We start from the raw sequence: 22,074 nt of genomic DNA on the forward strand, positions 1-22,074 counted from the left end.
TTGTGAGGGTTGTCACATTCTCCCCCCGTTAAATAAATTTCGTCCCGAAATTTAAGTTCTACTTGTAGATGCAGAGTTTTTAGGAAATAAGTGGGGGTATTTCTCTCTCATCCGGTCCTCACGCTCCCAGGTGTATTCAGGACCATGTCTGGCATTCCAGCGAACCTTGACGAGTTTGACACTGCTCCGGCGGGTCCTGTTAACTTTCCAATCTGTGACCTCGACAGGTGCTTCTACGAAGTGGAGCGTGTCGTCAACATGAATCTCGTCGATAGGAATGGCAACGTCAACTTGAGTCGGACTCTTCTTTAAATTGGATACATGAAATGTATCGTGAACACCATTTAGTTCAGCAGGTAGGTCCAACTTGTATGCTACAGTTCCAATTCTTTCTAGAATTCTGAAAGGACCAATGTAGCGTGGATTTAACTTCCCACGCTTCCCAAAGCGTGCCACCCCTTTCCAGGGTGATACCTTCAATAACACCATCTCTCCAACTTGAAAATCCACATGTTTTCGGTTTGGATCCGCGTAGGCTTTTTGTCTGTGGCGAGCGGCTTCGATGCGTTTAAGAATCTGCGCAATCTTGTCTGTCGTCTCTTGGACGATTTCGGGACCGGCAAGCTGCCTATCACCTGCGTCAGCCCAACATAGTGGTGATCGACACTTGCGTCCGTAAAGGGCTTCAAAAGGCGCGACACCAATACTGGTGTGGTAGCTGTTGTTGTATGAGAATTCGACCAAAGGTAAGTGTTTATCCCAGCTACCGCCCAAATCCATAGCACATGCTCTCAGCATGTCTTCCAAAGTCTGTATCGTTCGCTCGCTCTGGCCGTCAGTTTGCGGATGGAACGCAGTGCTCAGATTCAATTGTGAGCCAAAAGCTTCTTGGAAGGATTGCCATATCCTCGACGCAAACCTTCCGTCTCTATCAGAGATGATCGAGAGGGGTACTCCATGTCGTGCTACGATCTCTCTTAAGTAAATTTCCGCAAGTTTACTAGTACTGTCTTTCTCCTTGATTGGCAGAAAGTGTGCGGACTTTGTTAGGCGGTCAACAATCACCCAAATCATATCATGGCCTCTTGGCGTTCTTGGCAGTTTTGTAACAAAATCCATTGAGATTTGTTCCCATTTCCACTTGGGAATCTCAGGTTGTTGCAGAAGTCCCGAGGGCTTCTGGTATTCCGCCTTGACCTTAGCGCACGTTAAACATTCGCTCACGTAAATAGCAACGTCGCCTTTCATCCTAGGCCACCAGTAGTAATTTTTGAGATCTTGGTACATCTTATTCGATCCAGGGTGGATAGAGTACCGTGACTTGTGCGCTTCATTGAAAATAACTTCCCTTAATTCACCAAATAGAGGAACCCAAATCCTTTTCCCAAAACATAACGTTCCTTCCTCGTTTGGCACCAATATCTTCTCCATCCCACGGAGATATTCTTTCTCAAGGTTCTCCTCCTTGAGAGCTTCTTTCTGCGCTGCACGAACGCGCGAGGAGAGATCGGTTTGGATTATCATTTCCATAGCCCTAACCCTTAGGGGCTTGATCCTTTCCTTACGACTTAAGGCATCGGCGACTACATTCGCCTTCCCTGGGTGATACTTTATCTCGCAGTCGTAATCATTCAATAACTCGACCCATCGTCTTTGCCTCATGTTCAACTCCTTCTGGTTGAATATATGCTGGAGGCTCTTGTGATCTGTGAAGATTGTGCACTTCGTACCATACAGGTAATGTCTCCAGATCTTCAAAGCAAAAACCACTGCGCCTAGCTCCAGATCATGCGTGGTATAATTCTTTTCATGCACCTTCAGTTGGCGTGATGCGTAGGCGATAACCTTTTGACGTTGCATCAACACACAACCCAATCCTTGACGCGATGCGTCGCAATATACCACAAAATCGTCGGTACCTTCCGGAAGGGCTAAGATTGGCGCGTTACAAAGCTTATCCTTTAACACTTGAAATGCTTCATCCTGTTTGATTCCCCAATCAAACTTTTTATCCTTCTGCGTGAGGAGCGTCAAAGGTTGAGCGATTTTCGAGAAATCCTCGATGAACCTTCGATAGTAGCCAGCCAAACCCAAGAATTGCCGAATCTCGGTTGGCGTTGTAGGCGTTTCCCAATTCTTGATTGCCTCGATCTTGGTGGGATCAACATGAATTCCATCTCCATTCACCACGTGTCCAAGGAATTGTACCTCACGTAGCCAAAACTCGCACTTAGAGAATTTGGCGTACAGCTGTTCCTTCTTTAGCAGCTCCAAAATGGCTCTAAGATGTTGCTCGTGCTCAGCCTTCGTCCTTGAGTAAATCAGGATGTCATCGATGAACACGATCACGAACTTATCCAAGTACGGCTTACAAACTCGGTTCATCAAATCCATGAACACTGCAGGTGCGTTTGTCAAACCAAACGGCATAACGAGAAACTCGTAGTGTCCATAACGAGTTCTGAAAGCTGTCGTCGGGATACTCTCCTCCTGTATCCGAAGTTGATGGTATCCAGATCGAAGATCGATCTTTGAATAGAAGCTTGAACCTTGAAGCTGGTCGAACAGATCATCGATTCTTGGCAGGGGATACCTATTCTTGATCGTTAGCTTGTTCAACTCTCTGTAGTCGATGCACATGCGGAAACTTCCGTCCTTCTTCTTGACAAACAAAACTGGAGCTCCCCAAGGTGAGAAGCTTGGTCGGATAAAACCCTTATCTAACAACTCTTGAAGTTGCGTTGACAGCTCTTGCATCTTAGACGGAGCAAGTCTGTAGGGTGCCTTAGCCACAGGCGCAGCGCCTGGAACTAAGTCGATGCGAAACTCCACTTGCCTTTGAGGTGGCAAGCCAGGCAAGTCTTCTGGAAAGACTTCTGGGTATTCCCTCACGACAGGGATGTCTTCGATCTTCGGCTCAGCGGCCTTCTTATCCACAATGTGTGCTAGAAAAGCAACACATCCTTTCCTTAAACACTTCCTTGCTTTCAAGCAGCTAATCATCCTTAACGGCGTCTCACGCTTTTCTCCATGAACAACAATGGTCTCACCATCACCGGTCGGAATACGAATAATCTTCTCGTGACAAACTATCTCTGCCTTGTTACTCGTTAACCAATCCATCCCTACTACCACGTCGAAGCTTCCCAACTGGACTGGTAGTAGATCTAGAGTAAACTCGCGTTCTCCTAATTCAATCACACAGCCTCTGATCACATCATTGGCTTCTATCATCTTTCCATTAGCCAATTCGATTACGTAGGGAATGTCTAACTTATTAGCGGCTAGCCCAAGTATATTCTTAAATTCTAGTGATATGAAGCTATAGTCGGCACCAGTATCAAACAAAACAGATGCATAGCGTTGATTTACAGGGAACGTACCGGTGACAACGTTGGGATCCTGGCGCGCTTCCTGTGCACCGATCTGGAACACCCTTCCACGGGCTTGGTTCAATCCTGGGCAATCCTTCTTGAAGTGCCCAACGTCACCGCAATGAAAACATCCTAACCTTTTTCCACTTCCTGCACCGCCCCCAACTGGCGGGTTGTTTTGATTGGCAGTTCCGGCTTGATTTGCATTGTAGCCTCGATTATTCCCTTGTGGGCGATTTCCCAAACCACCACGATTATCGTTTCTATTCATATATCCTCCCTGGCCTCCTCGGCCTGTACTAGCCCAACATGATTCCTTTGAGTGGCCCGGTTTTCCACAAGATTCACAAACTTTCACGTTACAATTGCCAGTATGGTGGCGTTAGCAGTTGTTGCATTTGGGCTGGGTGCCCTGGTACCCTTTCCCTTTCTTGGTACCACCAGCTGATTTTCCCTTCTTTACTGCCACACTGACGCCTTGTTTGAAGTTTGAAAACTTCCTTTTGTTATCTCCTGAGGACTCAACGTGAGTCTCTGTCTTCTTCGCCTTGACTTCATCAAACTTGTTTAAACGAATTGCCTCCTCAGTGAGAGCCACGCTCAAATCAATGGCTTCCGTAATAGTTGCCGGTCTGGCGGAGGTCACCATGCTAATGATTTGGGGTGCTAATCCCCAAATGAAACGCTCAATTCGCTTGTATTCAGGCGTGACCATATAAGGAACCAATTGAGATAGGTCATGAAACCTCTGGACGTACTCTGCAACCTTTGGTCCATCCATCTTTAGGTGCCAAAATTCAGTCTCCAACCTTTGAATTTCCGCACGGGAACAATACTTCTTGCGCATAAGCTCTTTCAATTCGGCCCAAGTCAGGGCGTAGGCGGCAGCTTCGCCTAGTGTTTGCACTTGTAAGTTCCACCAAGATAGGGCTCCGTCTAGAAACAGCCCTGAGATGTAAGTGACCTGCTGGTCGAGCGCACATTTGCTCATGCGGATGGTGGAATCAGTCTTCTCTGCCCAGCGAATGAAAGCAACAGCACCACCTGTGCGGTCGAAGTTGATGGGCTTACAGTCCAAGAATTGTTTGTAGGTGCACCCTGCACATACATCATATCATAGGAACGGCATTAGCATTTGCTAAAGGAATCCATTTATGCCATGGTATGTCTTAATGACTTAGGTTTACCATGAGGAGGATTTTGGTTGCCGTTGATGTTCGTGTTGCTTCCGCTTGGTCCTTCTTGCGAGGCAGCATACTGAGCAATGGCGGCAGCAATAACTTGCTGTAGTTCTTCAGGAGTAGTGGGCATCGGCTGCGGTTGACGTCTTGGTGCCATCTTCTAAAGATGCGTACGTCGATTAGGCCAAAGTAAATATACGTATATAGTAATAGTAATAACATATAACATCTCATGTTATCAATATATCACACACAACATCCCATGTCCCAACATCCCATGTCACAAAACATAAATAAGCAATCAAGTGAATCAGATATGGTGAGAATACAGCGATTGTTATATATATCGAGACCATAAAGTGTAGCAAGTGTGTCAGCACGTCACTGTATCATACAATCACAAATCAAATAGGGGCTACATCACCCCTGTCAAAAACAACATCACATCAGTGTCACATACAACCAGTACATCAACAAATATCAACAAAAATCTGTATCGTCAGATGGTCTCCAAAAATCTGTGCAGTCACAATCGCGGTCGTCTCACCATCGCCTACCACTACAGTACCAATGAGCCCTATGCGGATGGGGGTGGAGGAGGGGGAAAGTGAGCGAAAAGTAAGCGGCGTAAGTGATACCAGTCCTCCTCCATCGCCTGCTGAGTACGGATCACGGACGCAACCTGCTGCTCCAAGGTCGAAAGTCGGGCAGCAATGTCAGGAGGAAATGATCGAAAAGGCTGAAACGACGAAGATGTCTGACCAAGATACGGACCAAAAGACAACTGAGCTCTCTCGAGCTCCTGGAGTCGCTGTGAATGAGACTCGTGCTGGTGTACAAACGACATCAAAAGATCCTCAATAGTATGGCCCAAATGAAATGGGTGGTATGGATCAGTGGGTGGCATCGGTGAGGAAGATTTCCAAAGTAATGGCGTGCTGGTAAGATCGATAGGTGCAACAGAAGATGGGATAGATGCTATCTGAGGCATGAATGGCATGGTCATCGGTACATGACCGAAAGGGTGGGCTGAAGAGCCCTCTCCAGGCCCCGCTGGAGGAATAAATGATGGGATCTGAAATGAGAAATCAGTATGATGTGTGCCAGTGTGATGTGGGGGAAACGGTGGAACATCCTCGTCCGCCGGTATCCACCCGTGCTGTGCCTCCTCATCTGGAGGATCCATGTGCTCAGCAAAAAGAGCGTGCTCGGGCTCGATGGGTAAAGGATCGATAGGAGCAATAACGGGGTCAACAGGTGCAATAACAGGATCGACAGGATCAGCAGGTATGTCACCTACGGGTAAAGGAACAATGGGATCAGCAGCAACATGATCGCCCTCGATCACAGGAACACCTACAGGGGGATCAACATCAACAGGCTCAAGAGGAAAATCAGCATGAACAGGGTCATGCTCAAGTAAAGGATCAAAAGCAGCTGCCTGCTCTAGGGCTATGGCAGGCTCAGGGTCGTCGAACGCCATATCAAAGTCAAAATCTGGATCAATGGGATCGATAGGATCATCAGGGTCCTCTATATGCTCATCCATAGGAATATACTCGATATCATGGTCAGGATCAAATCCTGGAGGGAAAACAGGGTCAGAATCCTCGATCTCATCATGCTCAAACGCGTAGCTCGGAATAGGGGCAGCTGAAGACGCCTGATCAGGGTCTGAGTCGTGAATAAACTGCTGCGCGCTCGCCCCGCGAGATGATACAGATGCCACAGACTCTAAAGAGTCCGGGACTGGTGAGTGAATGGGCGAGTCTCCAGCTGGAACGTCAGCTATCATCAAGAGACCGCCAGCAGGTAGAGGAGCTACGTCAGGATCCTCGTCCTCAAATGGCTCGTCCTCGTAAAGCTCGATGTCGCCGTCGGCTTCGGCGTCTGGCATAAGCTCATAAGCAGGGTAAGCAGCAAGAGGAATCGGTGCCGGAATCGCAACAATAGGGAGGTACTCAGCAGGGTCGCCATCAATGGGCTCATAGGCAAAAGGTATGGGTGCCGGAATCTCTACCAGAGGGTGCCGAAAGTCATCGTCGTCCGTGCTAGTATAGTCTGAGGTGTGCACCTCATGCTCCGAAGACATAACATCGTCTGACACTAACGGTAGGGGTCCAGTGGTACCTGATCCACCTGTAGCTGGTGAATCCATGGGTCTGTAACATAACACAGGATAAGCACAAAATCAGTGAATCAAATAGTCACATAAGTTACCAGATAATAATCACATAATCCACCTAGTCCCACTAGCCTCCCAGCCTCCCAGACTGTCCTTCCTAGTCTCACTAGCCAACATTCCTAGTCCCACTAGCCTCCCAGCCTCTCAGCCTGTCCTTCCTAGTCTCACTAGCCAACACTCCTAGTCCCACTAGCCAACACTCCTAGTCCCACTAGCCAACAATCCTAGTCCCACTAGCCTGAACCTCAGCCTCCCAGACTGAGCCTAAAGTAATGAATAATATGTGCTCAACATTTGTTTGTAAAAAGTTTGTGGATCTGGACTTAAGTGGTATGCAGAAAAATGTTTTCGTGAGAGCCCTAGTGATCATAGTCTAGACTCGAGAAAGAATCCTAGTTCGCTATGATCAGAGCTCTGATACCAAGCTGTCACACCCTGGCTTTGCGGAAGCGTGGTTAATTTGTGTGACTTCTTAATACCATAGCTTAATCATAACAAAGCTATATGAATTTAAAAACCATGCAAGTCATCCATTAAGTTTTTGAAAACATCATACAATACCATTGTTTTTAACATGCAACCATAACCTTGTTCAGTAACATTACAACTTATAACAAAACATAAACGTGATTTAGGGATTGTGTCTTGTCCAGGTAAGAGACACAACCCTAAACCCTGATGACTTCATGACCAGTGCAGCGGAAAACGTTCCATACCGTGCCAGATCCGTTTAATTTCCTGATATACATGTGAGTTGAAAAATCAACAATAATGTTGAGCGAGTTCATGCGTAAGTGAGTATGTAAAACCTTTGTGAGTATAAGAAAAATAGTTGTGGTATGTAGCAGTGTAAGAGGACTTGTGATCATCAATGGTTTGCAAGGCCACTGACATATGTGAAGTGCAAATAGGGAGACTCAAACCTAGCAGATTTCGCCACGGCAAAGTATGTGGACAAAGTCACCCCACGGTCCGTTTCTAGTTTGGCCGGGGGCTGGGCTCGCTACACCCAGATAGATCTACCGCTCCTGTCCCTCGGTCCCTCCATGAGGACTAATGGCCCCATGTTGTTCCTATCCACTCACATGATCGTATAACACCTCCTTACGTTAAACATACCGTTGTAAAGTACTCGTAAATCATAGTAACATGTATTTCACCCCCGCAGTTAAGTAAACTGAAAACAGTTAGAGAAAAGGGGGACATGAACTCACAGTGAATGCGTATCTCTACCAAGTAATCTGAATATCCGAAGCTGTGCAACGACCTACAGGTGCTAATTCTATTAGACGGATGGCCGTGCCTTAGCTTTATAACTTATATTTTTAGGAGACGGTTAGACAACCGTTTCGTGTACATACTTGGTATTTTACTTTCCTTCCCAAGGATGGGGGATTTAAATACATGTGTATTTATACTATCTCATTAAGTCCCACTTAATATATTTTTATTTCTCATTCCAAAATATAATTATTTTTCTCAAAAATAATATATTTTCTCTTTACATAATACTTTCCAAAATAATACGTTGACAACATACGTGTTGGTGAATATTTCCGCGTAATGCGTAAGTTACGTTTTAATGATTAGGTGGTAATAAAAATTACCGCTGTAACTTTTATGCTTGTCGTATAAGCGTTTGTATTATTTTGGGTTTGACAAGTTAGTAAATATTATTTTTACTCTAAAAATAATATTTATACATTTTCACAAAATAATCATAAACAGTGTTGTGACAAAATATATTTACCGAATATATATTTATCACGTTTGGTTTTGTGAAAATCCCACCTCCGATTATTTAATAAATAAAGTCATGGCGAAATATAGTTTTGAAAACATGTCAAAAGTAGTCTAACACTTGTAAATAATTCTAAGTGTTATATTTTTAGAAAATTTCGCCAGAGTTTCCCCTGTAACTGGAGGTGGCCACGCTTTCAAGCGTATCATTTTCTTTTACAAAATCACTTCTTTTATTTCAATCAATCAATTTCCAACATAATCAGCAAGTTTCGACACTTCGAATTCGTAGACTAGTATGTAACATCACAATATTACATGAACTTGTAGTTTTTCTAAAACTATTATGTAGATCTCGTTATATTTAGTGGATCTATGTATAAAATAGTTTATTCTTGCAAAAACCCCGTTTTTGGAACAAATCACTCTTTACAACTTCCGACAATTTTTATAAAAATTGTTATTTTGTCGGATCTTTCATTTCACAAGTGTTTATACACTTGTAGACTATAAAAATCACGTTTGTTAACCTGTTATACAACTTTTATAAAACATGATTTTCTCAACACCCGGTCCTACGAATATACCACTTGTACATACGTAGATCGGCTCGTTTTAAATACTATTTTTCATGTTAAAATACTTTTACACAAGTTCATGTTTCCCGTGTGGTGGAGTTTCACCTTTTAACCCTTGTACAAAAGAAACAAGTGTATGTCAAGATACGTGATCCTAACAAAGTCGGGTTAAACGATGATGAGAGCCACCACATCGTAGATCGGGCCATAAAGACCAACATATTCAAATACTACGACCTTTACACGCGTTATGTTCTTTTATCCAGCGATTTTCACTTTTTAGTAGACTTTAAAGATTCATGAAGCGGGTTACCGACATTTAACCGATAAAAATCCTTTTAACCACTTTAGATACGATTAATAACGAGTTTTAAACAATATACCTCTAGCTCGAGGCTAGGGAAGAATCTAGTCGAAAACGGTGTGGATAAAAGCAAATGCGCGAGGTCCTTCAACTTCCGTTTGTTCCGAGCTTCGTCGTACGCGATCCTCAAGACTTGTATGCACTTGGAATGAAGAGACTCGAACTCGAAAATGGATGGATGGTTGTGTGAGTGTTCGGCCGAGAGGAGAGGGCAAGGGAGAGAGAGAGTGATTTTGTTAAGTGTGTGTTAGTGTGTGTGAGAAGTGAGATTAAATAGAGAAAATTGTCGTTATTGTCCATCGGTTTCTCGTTCTAGATATCCGCATAGCCAAATAAAATAATCAAAAGTTGTCCTCTCCTTGTCCTTCCTTGTTGGCCGATTGGTTAGGGTGGTGGGGCCACCCGGTTCGTTTTCAACTAAACAGTTATGGTTCAGTTATGTTAAGTCGGTTACATAAAGGTCTAACCTCGTTAGTTGTTTATTGCGTTATGATACGGGTGTTAGGGTAATCAGGGACCCTAACTGGCTCAGAATAGTATCAATATTAATTTTAGCAATATTTTTATGTTCCGGGTATTGTCCGGTTGTTCGGTTGGATAGGAATCCGTTAAAGTGCTTAAGATATCCTTTAAGCGTCGTAAGTAATATTTTTAGCGACACAATTTATTCAGCAAAGTGTCGGGAATAATTCCTTGTATTTTGGCACTTTATTAATTAGCTAGAAGCTAGTGTGTAAATAAAAGTGCTGTGTTCCGTGCTTAAAGTATGTTTTAGGCACATCCAAATCTCTATATCTTATCCCTAGAGACGTAATCATACAACCCTTGTATCCTTACACACACTATGGGTGTAGTAAAATAATTTTGGCTCATTCAGGCCTTTAGAGGCAGTGTCTGCCTGATGCTGGCTATATCAGCATGTTCACTGTGTATCCGTTTAGTGCTACTGTGCTTTTTGTGCATCAAGTTTGTCACTAGAGTTCAGTAAATAAATGATGTAGTGACAGGAAAAATCAAAGTATGATGCAGACATGTACATGTATCAACAATCAAGTAGCAGTTTATCAGAAATCTCAGTTAAGCACAGTAATTAGGCAACAGTTAATAGCTAATTAAGTCGTACGGATACCTGGTTTTGTGAGGGTTGTCACAAAACCTAAATAGATAAAGATACGTATAATATTTAGCTTTTGAAATTTATAAGCTTTTGAATATATATAAACATAAATAGATATAATACATATCATATAGCTTTAGAAATCTGTAAATAGATAACATATACATACAATATTTAACTTTTGAAATTTCTAAATAGATAGAGACGTTGCATACTACTATGCTCACAAACCAAAGATATTTTTACATATGAGATGAGACAAAACACATAAACAAAAGATAATCCCATTTTCCCACCTTCCAACTCTCAATTAACTTAGAACATATCGGGATTTGAAAATGCTTTTCAAGATTGTCGGGTTTTTCGGGTGAACCCGATATTCCAAAATAATATCCATTCACCGAACCGAATAATGTCAATCGGGTTCGGGTTTAACCATTTATCGGGTTTGGATAATTCGGATATCATATTTTTTCGGGTCGGGTGGCATCGGGTTCGGGTTTCGGGTTTTGGGTTTCGGATAAAAAGAACACCCATACAAATAAGGAATGAAACATTAAAATTGAAACTTACCAAACCAAAAACTAATAGTTTTTTTTTTTTTTTTTTTTTTGTTGTTCTCGAAAAATCACCCATGTCCAAAAAGAATGCCTTTTCTTCTTCCACCCGCAGCTCTCGTCAAAAGATGGTCCCCCCATGCGTCCAAGTTGTTGGTGATGATATACTCTTCTTTCTTTTTGTCTACTTGCCAAACTCTTTTTTTCTTTGTTTTTTTTCTTCTTGGCAGCCCAAAGGGACTTGTTAGTTCAGCCCATATTTACTAATTACAATTCATCAAAACCTTTTTATTTATTGAGCTCAACTCATGTTCAATCTCTAATTTTGATTTCGCATTAGTATAAGCTTCTTCATCTTTCAAAGCTCCTAATCTACTCGACCTTTTAGTTATTGCTCGCAATCACTCCGTGCCTACAAAATCATTAAAACGTCCAAAGTAGATTCCATTTCAAAAAAACACGTATTTTCCAAAATAATGCAATATATATAGTATAAATGCCTAAAATGCAATTAAATATGCATGCTAACATATGGTAAAATATTTTTAACCTTTTGAATTTCATGAAATCCATTTGCAATTTTTCTAATATGATTAAAGTGTTTTATTTATTTCTTAAGATTCGATCAAAATTTATCCTACCTTATATTTTATCATATTAAAAATATTATTTTAATACCAAATGTCATCAAAATAACAATTAGAGTTAACTATTATTTACAACTCAAAACTATCTATATTTTTTTTTTTTATTTTCATTGAATTACATAGCCTTTTAACATAACAATTGCATCTAAGTTTTAGTTATGCAACCTTTCTAACGAAAGTTGTAAATATCAATAAACTAAGCAGCCTTTCAAGAAAAAAAGTTGTTTTTTAGTAAAATTTGCAACTTTAAAATAAAAGGTTGCAGTTTCTATTAAACTTTGCAACTTTTTATGAAAAAAAGTTGCATTAAATCTTCTAACGCAACCTTTATGCTGAACTAAGTTGCATTAGATTAAAATGCAACACAATTGAAAAGGGTTACGTCCAAAAAGTTGCATTAGGCTCATTTTCTAGTAGTGGCACGTTCACGAACATGTTATCGAACGTCCATGAACACAAGTGAACGAACGACCTTTGTTCATGTTCGTTCGTTTATTAGACGAATGAACGTAAACAAACTTCCTGTCGAACGGTTCACGAATTATTCGTTGAACGTTCGGTTCAATTACAACCCTAGTCCTAGTTATATTTAAACCCTTAAATTTTTATGAAATACATAAATTGTTATGCTTCCATAAAAGTTATTTTCAAAGTATAATTGAAAAAATTACATAAATTCACAATCTTACAAGGTTAAACGCGTCTTAAGCTAATTTAAAAAAATGAAAAGAAAAATTGTTAGAAGAAAATAGATTACTTGAATGCACTTAAACAATTTGCATCTTATAGAATGACAAATATATTTACATTGTTAACGATACCGGGTAAACAATCAACATTAAGCTTACAAAGCTGTGAGTACCATCTAGAAATTAAAAGAGGTCGAATGCTTATTCAACCACACTGAGTTATGATCATGTTCAACAACTAATAGCAAAGCATAACTGAATTACTCATACTTCATAAATACGGTGTTTTTCCGATTAACTTTACAAGATTCAAGGTAACTATGCTTACCAAAGATGGGGTAATATGTTGATTGGATCAAGTCTACTAACAGAGGGACTTTTATAGTAACAATAACTGAAATCGGCAAGCAAGAAAATGCACATATTGGTGCTAGCATCCATGGTCTTTGATCACAAAAGACAAGGACCAAGATTGCACCAAAGGCTACCATCATGGCTGTTGTAGAGATGAATAACATTAACAGACCGAAAATTAACCTTCTTGGTAAACTAACCAGAAAATCTTTTTCAGAAAAACGTGCGGTGAGGATTGATAGGAACAGTAGTAGCGCGGTAGCGGATGTAAACAGTGAAAATGCATTGGATACAGCAAAGATAGTGAAGGCAGATTTTTCTTTGAACAAGGGGAGACCGGATTCTTGATTACCACCAGGTACAGTGATTGCTGCTGCAAATACGACTGTGACGATTAATGCTGCAGTGATGCTACATGATTCTGCAGTCGTCTTCATCCAAGTTTCTCCTTGTTTAATCGAATCCAAGTGTTCCTTTGTGAACACCATTGTTGGTGTCTCATTGTACTTATTCTGACGCGTAAGTTCAATAGGTAAGAAAAGCTTCTTCACTTCCTATAGATGGATGAAATATTTTTTATGCAACTAGAGAACAAAGTGAACCATATGATGGATGACATATTTTTTGCCACATACCTCAAACCATAAAAGCTCTCGTTGTAGTTGTAGTGCTGCACCGGTAGTACGTTCAAGTACAAATGAAGGTGCCAATTTTCCAGCCAAGTGTACAAGAGTATTATCAAAAGAATCCTCTTTTCCTTTATAAGACTTTGTGCGCTCAATTATGTGATAGATAAGGTTGTACACTTTTTCTGAACGGTTTATTATAGCTAACTGAATAATGTTGTACCCTTCATCATTCTCACAGTTTATTGTAGGTGGTGAGTTAAAAAGAATCTCATCAACAACTTCATAAGTACCTTGGAGTACAGCTTGAATAAGTGAAGAACGGTAACCATCATTTCTTTGCCCATCTGATCACATATCAAGCTCAAAATCTTCTTTGCTTCTTTATACTCTTTTTTCTTTTTCTCAATGTTCTTGATTGGACGCACTACAGTTTAAAACATTTAGAGGAAGTTATGTCTAGATTCCATCTTTAGATGGTATGGTAATGAGCAGATTAATGTGTAATCATGTACCGGTAACTGCAAGGAACTTCCAAACAAGGAAGTACAACGTAGAGAAGGTTAAATGTAGCATTAGAATGAAGAGACAAATCAACTTATATATTGGATAAAGTGTGACTATTGGGACTGCACAAGAAATAACAAAAAAATATTACATAAATCAAACAACGTCAAGAATGTACACACACACATATATAGTTGAATCGCTCACCAAGTAATATCATAGAATTCTTCCCCAACCAGTTGCAGCACGTGTTATTAAAGATTTTAGCTACTGGTAAGATGTCATCGACACATCTATCCAACAAATTAGAGTGAAACAATAAAGAAACTCCCATGACTGTTTTATGCCAGACATTCAGAAAAGCTACAAGAAGACATAGTAGTATCAGTGGAATAAATTAATGTATATACAAGGTTTATAGATTTTTATTCTGAATTAGAGATATACATGGATAGATTAAAGATTCCATAAAGCTAAGATCAGTTGGGAAGGTTACAGTTACTGCCATCAATATCCCATCATATTCCAGATCACAACCGAAAAATTTGTTGAGCAATGTCTCAGCTAAATCTGCATGATATTAATAGGAATAAGTATGAGTACACCTTAATCTAATCACATGATGTAATAACAAAGAGTGCTTATTCTTTATATGACTCAAATATCAACTTTAAAAACACGCTCGGATAGACATATTTAACCCGTTTAATAAAAACACGTTAATGCATCAACCCTTTTGTAATTACATATAATAAATTAGATGTATGTATGTATGTATATATATACATCCATTTTCGACCTGTTTAACCCATTTATATATATATCCGTTTAACTTGTTAACAACCTGTTTACAACCCCTCAAGCTGTTGACTCATATACATAATTAATTGGGCTATATGTTTTAATGTTTATGCAAGTTCATCAATGTAACAACTGCCACTAAAATCCATAATTAGGATGGTAATTAGCTATTAAGAAAACCCTAATTGAGAAACCCAAGTAATTCTGCACTAACCCTAAAAGTTCCAGAACAATCAGAATCAGGAACAGGGCCCCTAAAAACTCAGGGAGGGCAAAACCCTAGTTACGATTATCTAAATAACTTGCTGGCCGTTTTGAATTTCACAATTTTATCAACTCAGCTAAGCTACTTAGACACGAAGCTACCTATAGAAAATAGGTTACCACTCGCGTAGCGCGACGCCCATGGGGGTACCCCTCGCGCTACGCGACGGTGTCAAATTTTTAGTATAAATAGAGGGGGTTGGGACTTGAAATTTGGCATTTGAACGACGGAAAAACTCGCTGTATACGCTGAGTTATAACAGAATTCGTTCATAACACACACAATTATCGAAACGCTGCCACAATCAGGGTAATAACTCGATCGCTATTACGATTCAACGTCCGATCGATTATAACTATCCAACGATAGTCCAGGTGCTGCTCAATTGAGCTTGTACTTTGATTATTCGTCGTGATTTCAACTTGAATATTTGAGTGCTGTTCGAATTCGGACTATGCTCTGTTATTCGTTGTGAATCCGATTGAATTATCGAGTATTGCACTGATTAATTGTTGTGAAGGTTTAATCTCGTGAATTGACGTAACTGCTGTATTAAGTTACCTACCTAGTTGTGTGCACTAGATTACAAAGCTAACTCAATAGGCTAAGCTCTACCTGTATAAATCTGCAATATATCAAGGCTTATCTGTAGACTAAACTTTGGCCGTATGAATCTGCATGATTATAATGTGAGTCATTCCTCTTTTGTAAACTCTTTTCTCACAGTTTGTGAGTCATTCCTCTTTTGTAAACTCTTTTCTCACAGTTTGTGAGTCATTCTCCTTTTTAAATTGTTTTCTCACAGTTTGTGAGTAAAGTATTACAATACCTCAAATTATTTTCAAGGTTATAATTACAGGGATTAAGTCTTTGTAATCACCAAATTACAGCTGGTATGTGGGGTATTGTGCACATTACTGTTATTATCACTCTATGTGAGTGAATATTACTCTATGTGAGTTATTATTACTCTGTGTGAGTACACCGTCACTATTAGGGCAACGGGACCCAATAGTGGTATGACCACAGTCACAGAAATGAATCGAGTGACAAATACCCATTCTTGATAATTGGTTGATAGAAACATTGTAATCGCTCTTAATACTGTAAATTATAACTAACGGGTCGTTTTAGAAAACAGAATGATTCACTCAGTATTTCCCGCTGACAAAACCTTTTTTAAAACACGTTTCAGGTAATTACAGTAGATTGGAGTAAGGATTAGATCCAGCACTGAAGGACTTCAAGGAGTGGCTTATTTCATTAATTAAATCAAAATTAAGAAATATCGTTTTTATATTAAAAGCTACCTTTGTAAAACATGGGTTTATCCCATCTATTTAATAAATAAAATCCGGTGTTTTTAAACTCTGATATTTTTTTTCCTAACTCACGGTCCTGATGAAATTTCCGCTGCAATGTTTTTAAAATAAAAATAATCACCGGTACCACGGGACTGCTCACGACACCCGATTCCGTCCAGGGTGGGTCGGGGGTCGTGACAGAAGGTGGTATCAGAGCTAAGCCACTGCTTTAAGCCTATAAGTGTTGTGATAACAATACTTAAGCTTAAATAAAAGAGTTAGGAGATTTCTATTAAATGGTAGCACAGCTGAAAGCAGTTAGACTTGAACATAAGAAAAGATGCCTTAGTATAAGATAAGCTACTGGTTTACACAATTAGGTATTATAATAATACCTAAAGTGAAACGGAGAATTAGAAACTTAATATTATCTGATGGCACTCTGGATGGTATTTAGACTTGAATTTAAGAATTTTGCCTTAAAATAAATTCTAAGATAAATTACTTATATAAGTATAATGTAATGGATACTGGTATGACGGTTAGCAGGCAATAGCACTTAATTGCTATTTATTCTTGCTTATTGATATTATTTGGTCTAAAATAAGATATGTTATGGGAATACAAATTTCCTTGATTCTGTATAAAAGCCCTAATAAAAGAGGCACTTTTTGAAAAGATACTATTTATGGGAAATAGAAAATTTTCTCCGGCAAAACTGGGTATAGAGTAGCAGACTCTCCAGCTTGACCGGACATATTGAGATTACCGCTCCGGCATGAACCGGATAAGACGGGGTAAATGATATGTCAAATCAGTGACAAGATTTCCCTAAATAGTATCATGACCAAATACCTGAGTGGTTCTTGGAAATATGAATCTGTTAAATACATTGACCTGATAAATGGTATGTTTATTTCAGCATGTGAAATATGTGATTATATAGATAGGTATATCTATAAGCAAATTCCAAAAACCCATAAGGATTGACAAGTTGAAGTAAAGCACAAGCATCCATGTCTAGAATTCTTTATCAGGAATCTCTTTTCCAATATCAAACATTATTTTTTTTTTATTATTTACCTCGTAACTCATACAAAAAGAACCCTTTAAAGAAGGGATATCATCGAAAGTATAAAAATTTACAATGCACAAGTAAGAAACATATAAAGTTGTGCTAATGCACAAGAAAACACATGAAACTTAAAATATACGTCCACAGACGTTGAAATATATCACACACGACTTTCCAAGGCAAGACCTTTGAAAAGTATAAATTGGACACGATGACACCAATACTAATTCTGTCAGTAGAAAACTACTAATTAGAAAGAAACACTCTTGCCACACGATTCTACAAACGACACAAATCTCGCTAAGGTACGTTCCATAATCACACTGCAAAAAGGAATCACCTACCTTTGTAAATTCTCTATTTTATTTTATTTCGACATTCCATAATAACATCACACTAGTATCACACGGAAATCCAAGTAAAGTTTAATATATTATTAAAATTCTGACTTCTGCCTATAATAAGTTAAACTCTCGTGTTTCTACTCCTTCTAATAGGCATCATACCATGAGGATTTCTTTCCTAGTAGCAAATTTTTACATTTCTTGGTAAAACCACACGTTCATTGTACGTATGGTTCATTCAAATTAGGAAGACCATAGGAGGACATTATACCAATTGTTGTTTAATCAAAAGTTCAAATATCATTTCGCTATAGTTGATCTTTGCATAGTAAAACCTCGTTTTACAAAGCAATGACTCTTTAATATCAAATCAATGAATTTCTTGAAAAACTCGATTTTCCATGGTTTCTGTTATAATGATGTCCGAACTTCCTTATTACCACTCGTTTTGTTCAAACCCAGTTAAATTGCTCACAATTCGTATTCAATTCCAGGTCCCATATGATATTTTAAGCCATCATATTCAAATTCAAAATAATCCCAATATGCACTTTGATTCTCTTGAAACTATAACATGTTTTTGGCCTTCGATTTCACTAAAATATTTCTTTGATCACGATCACCCTCTGGTGACATCTCCACAAAATCTGAAGATTACGCTAATCTCGGATTTAAATTTTTTTTTTATATTAAATTTGCCTTATTAATTTATTCAATATAAGCAATCTTAAAACAATCATATACTCAGATAATGATACACAAATTCACCTCCTATTCCGATTTAAGTTTGTGATAATATATCAGTATTTTAAATACCCTGGTTATTGTCAGGAGCAGATATTGAGTAGCCTAGCCTTAGTTAGGCATGGACTGATCACCTATGCTTAAACAAGGCAGCACTAACCAATATCCAACCATAATAATAACCATTTAATGTATATAAATTAAGTTATCATACTTATTTATTCCAACAGTCAAAAGAACATTGTAAGCATTTACATGCACTCTTAACTTTGTTAAGAAAAAGAGAAATTGTACGCCAAAATCTCGAAGTATGAATTCTGGCTACAAGAAGTGCAATTCTTAGGTCATGTGGAAAATCACGAAGGTATCCATGTGAATCCTTCTAAACTAGAAACAATTACTAAATAGAGGGTTCCGCAAACAGCCATAAAAGTTCGAAGTTTTCTAGGTTTAACTGGATACTATAGACAATTTATTAAAGATTTTTTTTTTTTAGATAACTAAACCCTTAACTAAGCTAACCTGTAAAATAGTTAAGTTTGAGTGAGGACCTAGACAAGAAGAAGCTCTTAAGATATTAAATCAAAGGTTAACAAGTGCTTCAATTTTAGCATTGCCAAAAGAAACTGAAGATTTTGAAGTATATTGTGATACTTCAAAATTAGGAATAGAATGTGTGTTGATGCAACGCAAAAAGGTAATTGCGTATGCCTTCAAGCACTTGAAAAAGCACGAGGAAAATTTTACAACTCATGATTGAGAATTAGAAACTATAATTTTGCCCTTAAGATTTGCAGATATTATCTGTAGATACAGATCACAAAAGATAAAGGTACGTATTTGGGCAAAACAAGAGGCAAAGAAGATGGATGGAAATCCTAAATGAGTACAACTGTGAAATCCAGTATCACGAAGAAAAGCAAATGTAGTTGCAGATGCTTTAAGTCATAAGTATCATGAAAAGCAAGAGTGAGTCCATGCTCTTAGATTAAGATCTACGGTTAGATTTAATGAAGCAACTAAAGAAAATTCAAGAAACAACAATCAAAGACGATGCTGAAGGAATGAAAGGACAAGCCAAAGAATTAAAACAAGGAAGTGATAGAATTTGGAGATTCCCTAAGAAAACAATTGGGTACCTAAGCAGGGAAAATTAAGAAATAAGATTCTAGATAGATCTAGGTATACCATGTACCCAGGTAACAACCAGATATACCAAGATTTAAGAAATAACTTTTGGTGGATAGGAATAAAAAATGGACATAGCCAGTCATGTATCTAAGTGTCTCACCTGTTCACAAGTTAAGGCAGAGCACTAGAAACCTTCAGGATTACTCCAACAATTAGAAATGCCTATATGGAAATAGGAACTCTTAACAATAGATTTTGTTACTAAGTTACCCAAAACCAGAAAAGGTAATAAAGTGATTTGAATAATCATGGATCGATTTACCCAAATCAGCTCATCTTCTAAACTATGAAAGAAACCTTTAGCATAGAAAGGTTAACCAAGTTGTACATAGATAAAACAGTATCCTTACATAGAGTTCCACTCTCCGTTGTATCGGACAGAGATAGTCGTTTCACTTTTCATTTCTGGAACAAGTTTCCAAATAGCAATGAAAACACGACTAAATTTAAGTACAGCTTATCATCCCCAAACAAACGGACAAAGTAAAAGAACCATTCAAAACCTTGGAAGACATGCTGCGAGCATGTGTGATAACCATTCAAGTAGCATAACCACTTACCCTTAATTAAATTCTCCTATAGCAATAATTATCATTCAAGTATCGAAACTGTCCCATTCAAAGCATTGTACAGACGCAAGTGCAAAACCCCAGTTTGTTAAGCAGAAATAGGAGAAAGTTAATTATCAGATCCTAAAATTTTACAAGAAACCCCTGACGAAATAACTCAAATCAAGAAAAGACTGAAAACAGCTCGAGATCGTCAGAAGAACTATGCAGATAATCGTCGTAAACCTTTAGAATTTCATGTAGGAGATAAGGTACTTTTAAAAAGTTTCTCCTTGGAAAGGTATAGTACGATTTGGTAAGAAAAGAAAGCTAAGTCCGAGATAAGTTGGACCATTTTCCGTGATTCAACGAATAGGACCAGTAGCTTATCAGTTACAACTACCAGAAGAATGGGCTGGAGTACATGATGTATTTCATGTATCCAATCTCAAGAAATGTTTAGCTGATGAATCCCTGGTAGTACCTCTTCAAGATGTAGAGGTGAACGAAAAATTAAAGTTTATAGAGAAACCACTACAGATCGAAGATAGAAAAGTCAAGTTTCTCAAGCACAAACGACTAGTGCTAGTAAAAGTCAAATAGGAATCCAAGAGAGGACCAGAATACACTTGGGAACTGGAATCGGAAATGAAGCGAAAGTACCCTCATCTATTCCAGTAAATCTCGAGGACGAGATTTTTCTTAAGGTGGGGAGGATGTAACAACTGCCACTAAAATCCATAATTAGGATGGTAATTAGCTATTAAGAAAACCCTAATTGAGAAACCCAAGTAATTCTGCACTAACCCTAAAAGTTCCAGAACAATCAGAATCAGGAACAGGGCCCCTAAAAACTCAGGGGGGGCAAAACCCTAGTTACGATTATCTAAATAACTTGCTGGCCGTTTTGAATTTCACAATTTTATCAACTCAGCTAAGCTACTTAGACACGAAGCTACCTATAGAAAATAGGTTACCACTCGCGTAGCGCGACGCCCATGGGGGTACCCCTCGCGCTACGCGACGGTGTCAAATTTTCAGTATAAATAGAAGGGGTTGGGACTAGAAATTTGGCACTTGAACGACGGAAAAACTCGCTGTATACGCTGAGTTATAACAGAATTCGTTCATAACACACACAATTATCGAAACGCTGCCACAATCAGGGTAATAACTCGATCGCTATTACGATTCAATGTCCGATCGATTATAACTATCCAACGATAGTCCAGGTGCTGCTCAATTGAGCTTGTACTTTGATTATTCGTCGTGATTTCAACTTGAATATTTGAGTGCTGTTCGAATTCGGACTATGCTCTGTTATTCGTTGTGAATCCGATTGAATTATCGAGTATTGCACTGATTAATTGTTGTGAAGGTTTAATCTCGTGAATTGACGTAACTGCTGTATTAAGTTACCTACCTAGTTGTGTGCACTAGATTACAAAGCTAACTCAATAGGCTAAGCTCTACCTGTATAAATCTGCAATATATCAAGGCTTATCTGTAGACTAAACTTTGGCCGTATGAATCTGCATGATTATAATGTGAGTCATTCCTCTTTTGTAAACTCTTTTCTCACAGTTTGTGAGTCATTCCTCTTTTGTAAACTCTTTTCTCACAGTTTGTGAGTCATTCTCCTTTTTAAATTGTTTTCTCACAGTTTGTGAGTAAAGTATTACAATACCTCAAATTATTTTCAAGGTTATAATTACAGGGATTAAGTCTTTGTAATCACCAAATTACAGCTGGTATGTGGGGTATTGTGCACATTACTGTTATTATCACTCTATGTGAGTGAATATTACTCTATGTGAGTTATTATTACTCTGTGTGAGTACACCGTCACTATTAGGGCAACGGGACCCAATAGTGGTATGACC

The 22,074-nt window shown here is 38.8% G+C and overlaps 1 protein-coding gene across 1 annotated transcript; it reads right to left on the reverse strand.

Moving 5' to 3' along the window:
- Window positions 1-12,692: 12,692 nt before the first annotated feature.
- On the reverse strand, window positions 12,693-13,274 carry LOC110901450 (ankyrin repeat-containing protein NPR4). The gene has a single exon (XM_022148277.2). The coding sequence runs from the start codon at window positions 13,272-13,274 to the stop codon at window positions 12,693-12,695; it is 582 nt and encodes a 193-aa protein (XP_022003969.2).
- Between the last annotated feature and the right edge of the window lie 8,800 nt (window positions 13,275-22,074).

The sequence above is a fragment of the Helianthus annuus genome, chromosome 3 (genome assembly GCF_002127325.2).
Source record: "Helianthus annuus cultivar XRQ/B chromosome 3, HanXRQr2.0-SUNRISE, whole genome shotgun sequence".
In the NCBI taxonomy this organism is placed as follows: Eukaryota; Viridiplantae; Streptophyta; class Magnoliopsida; order Asterales; family Asteraceae; genus Helianthus; species Helianthus annuus.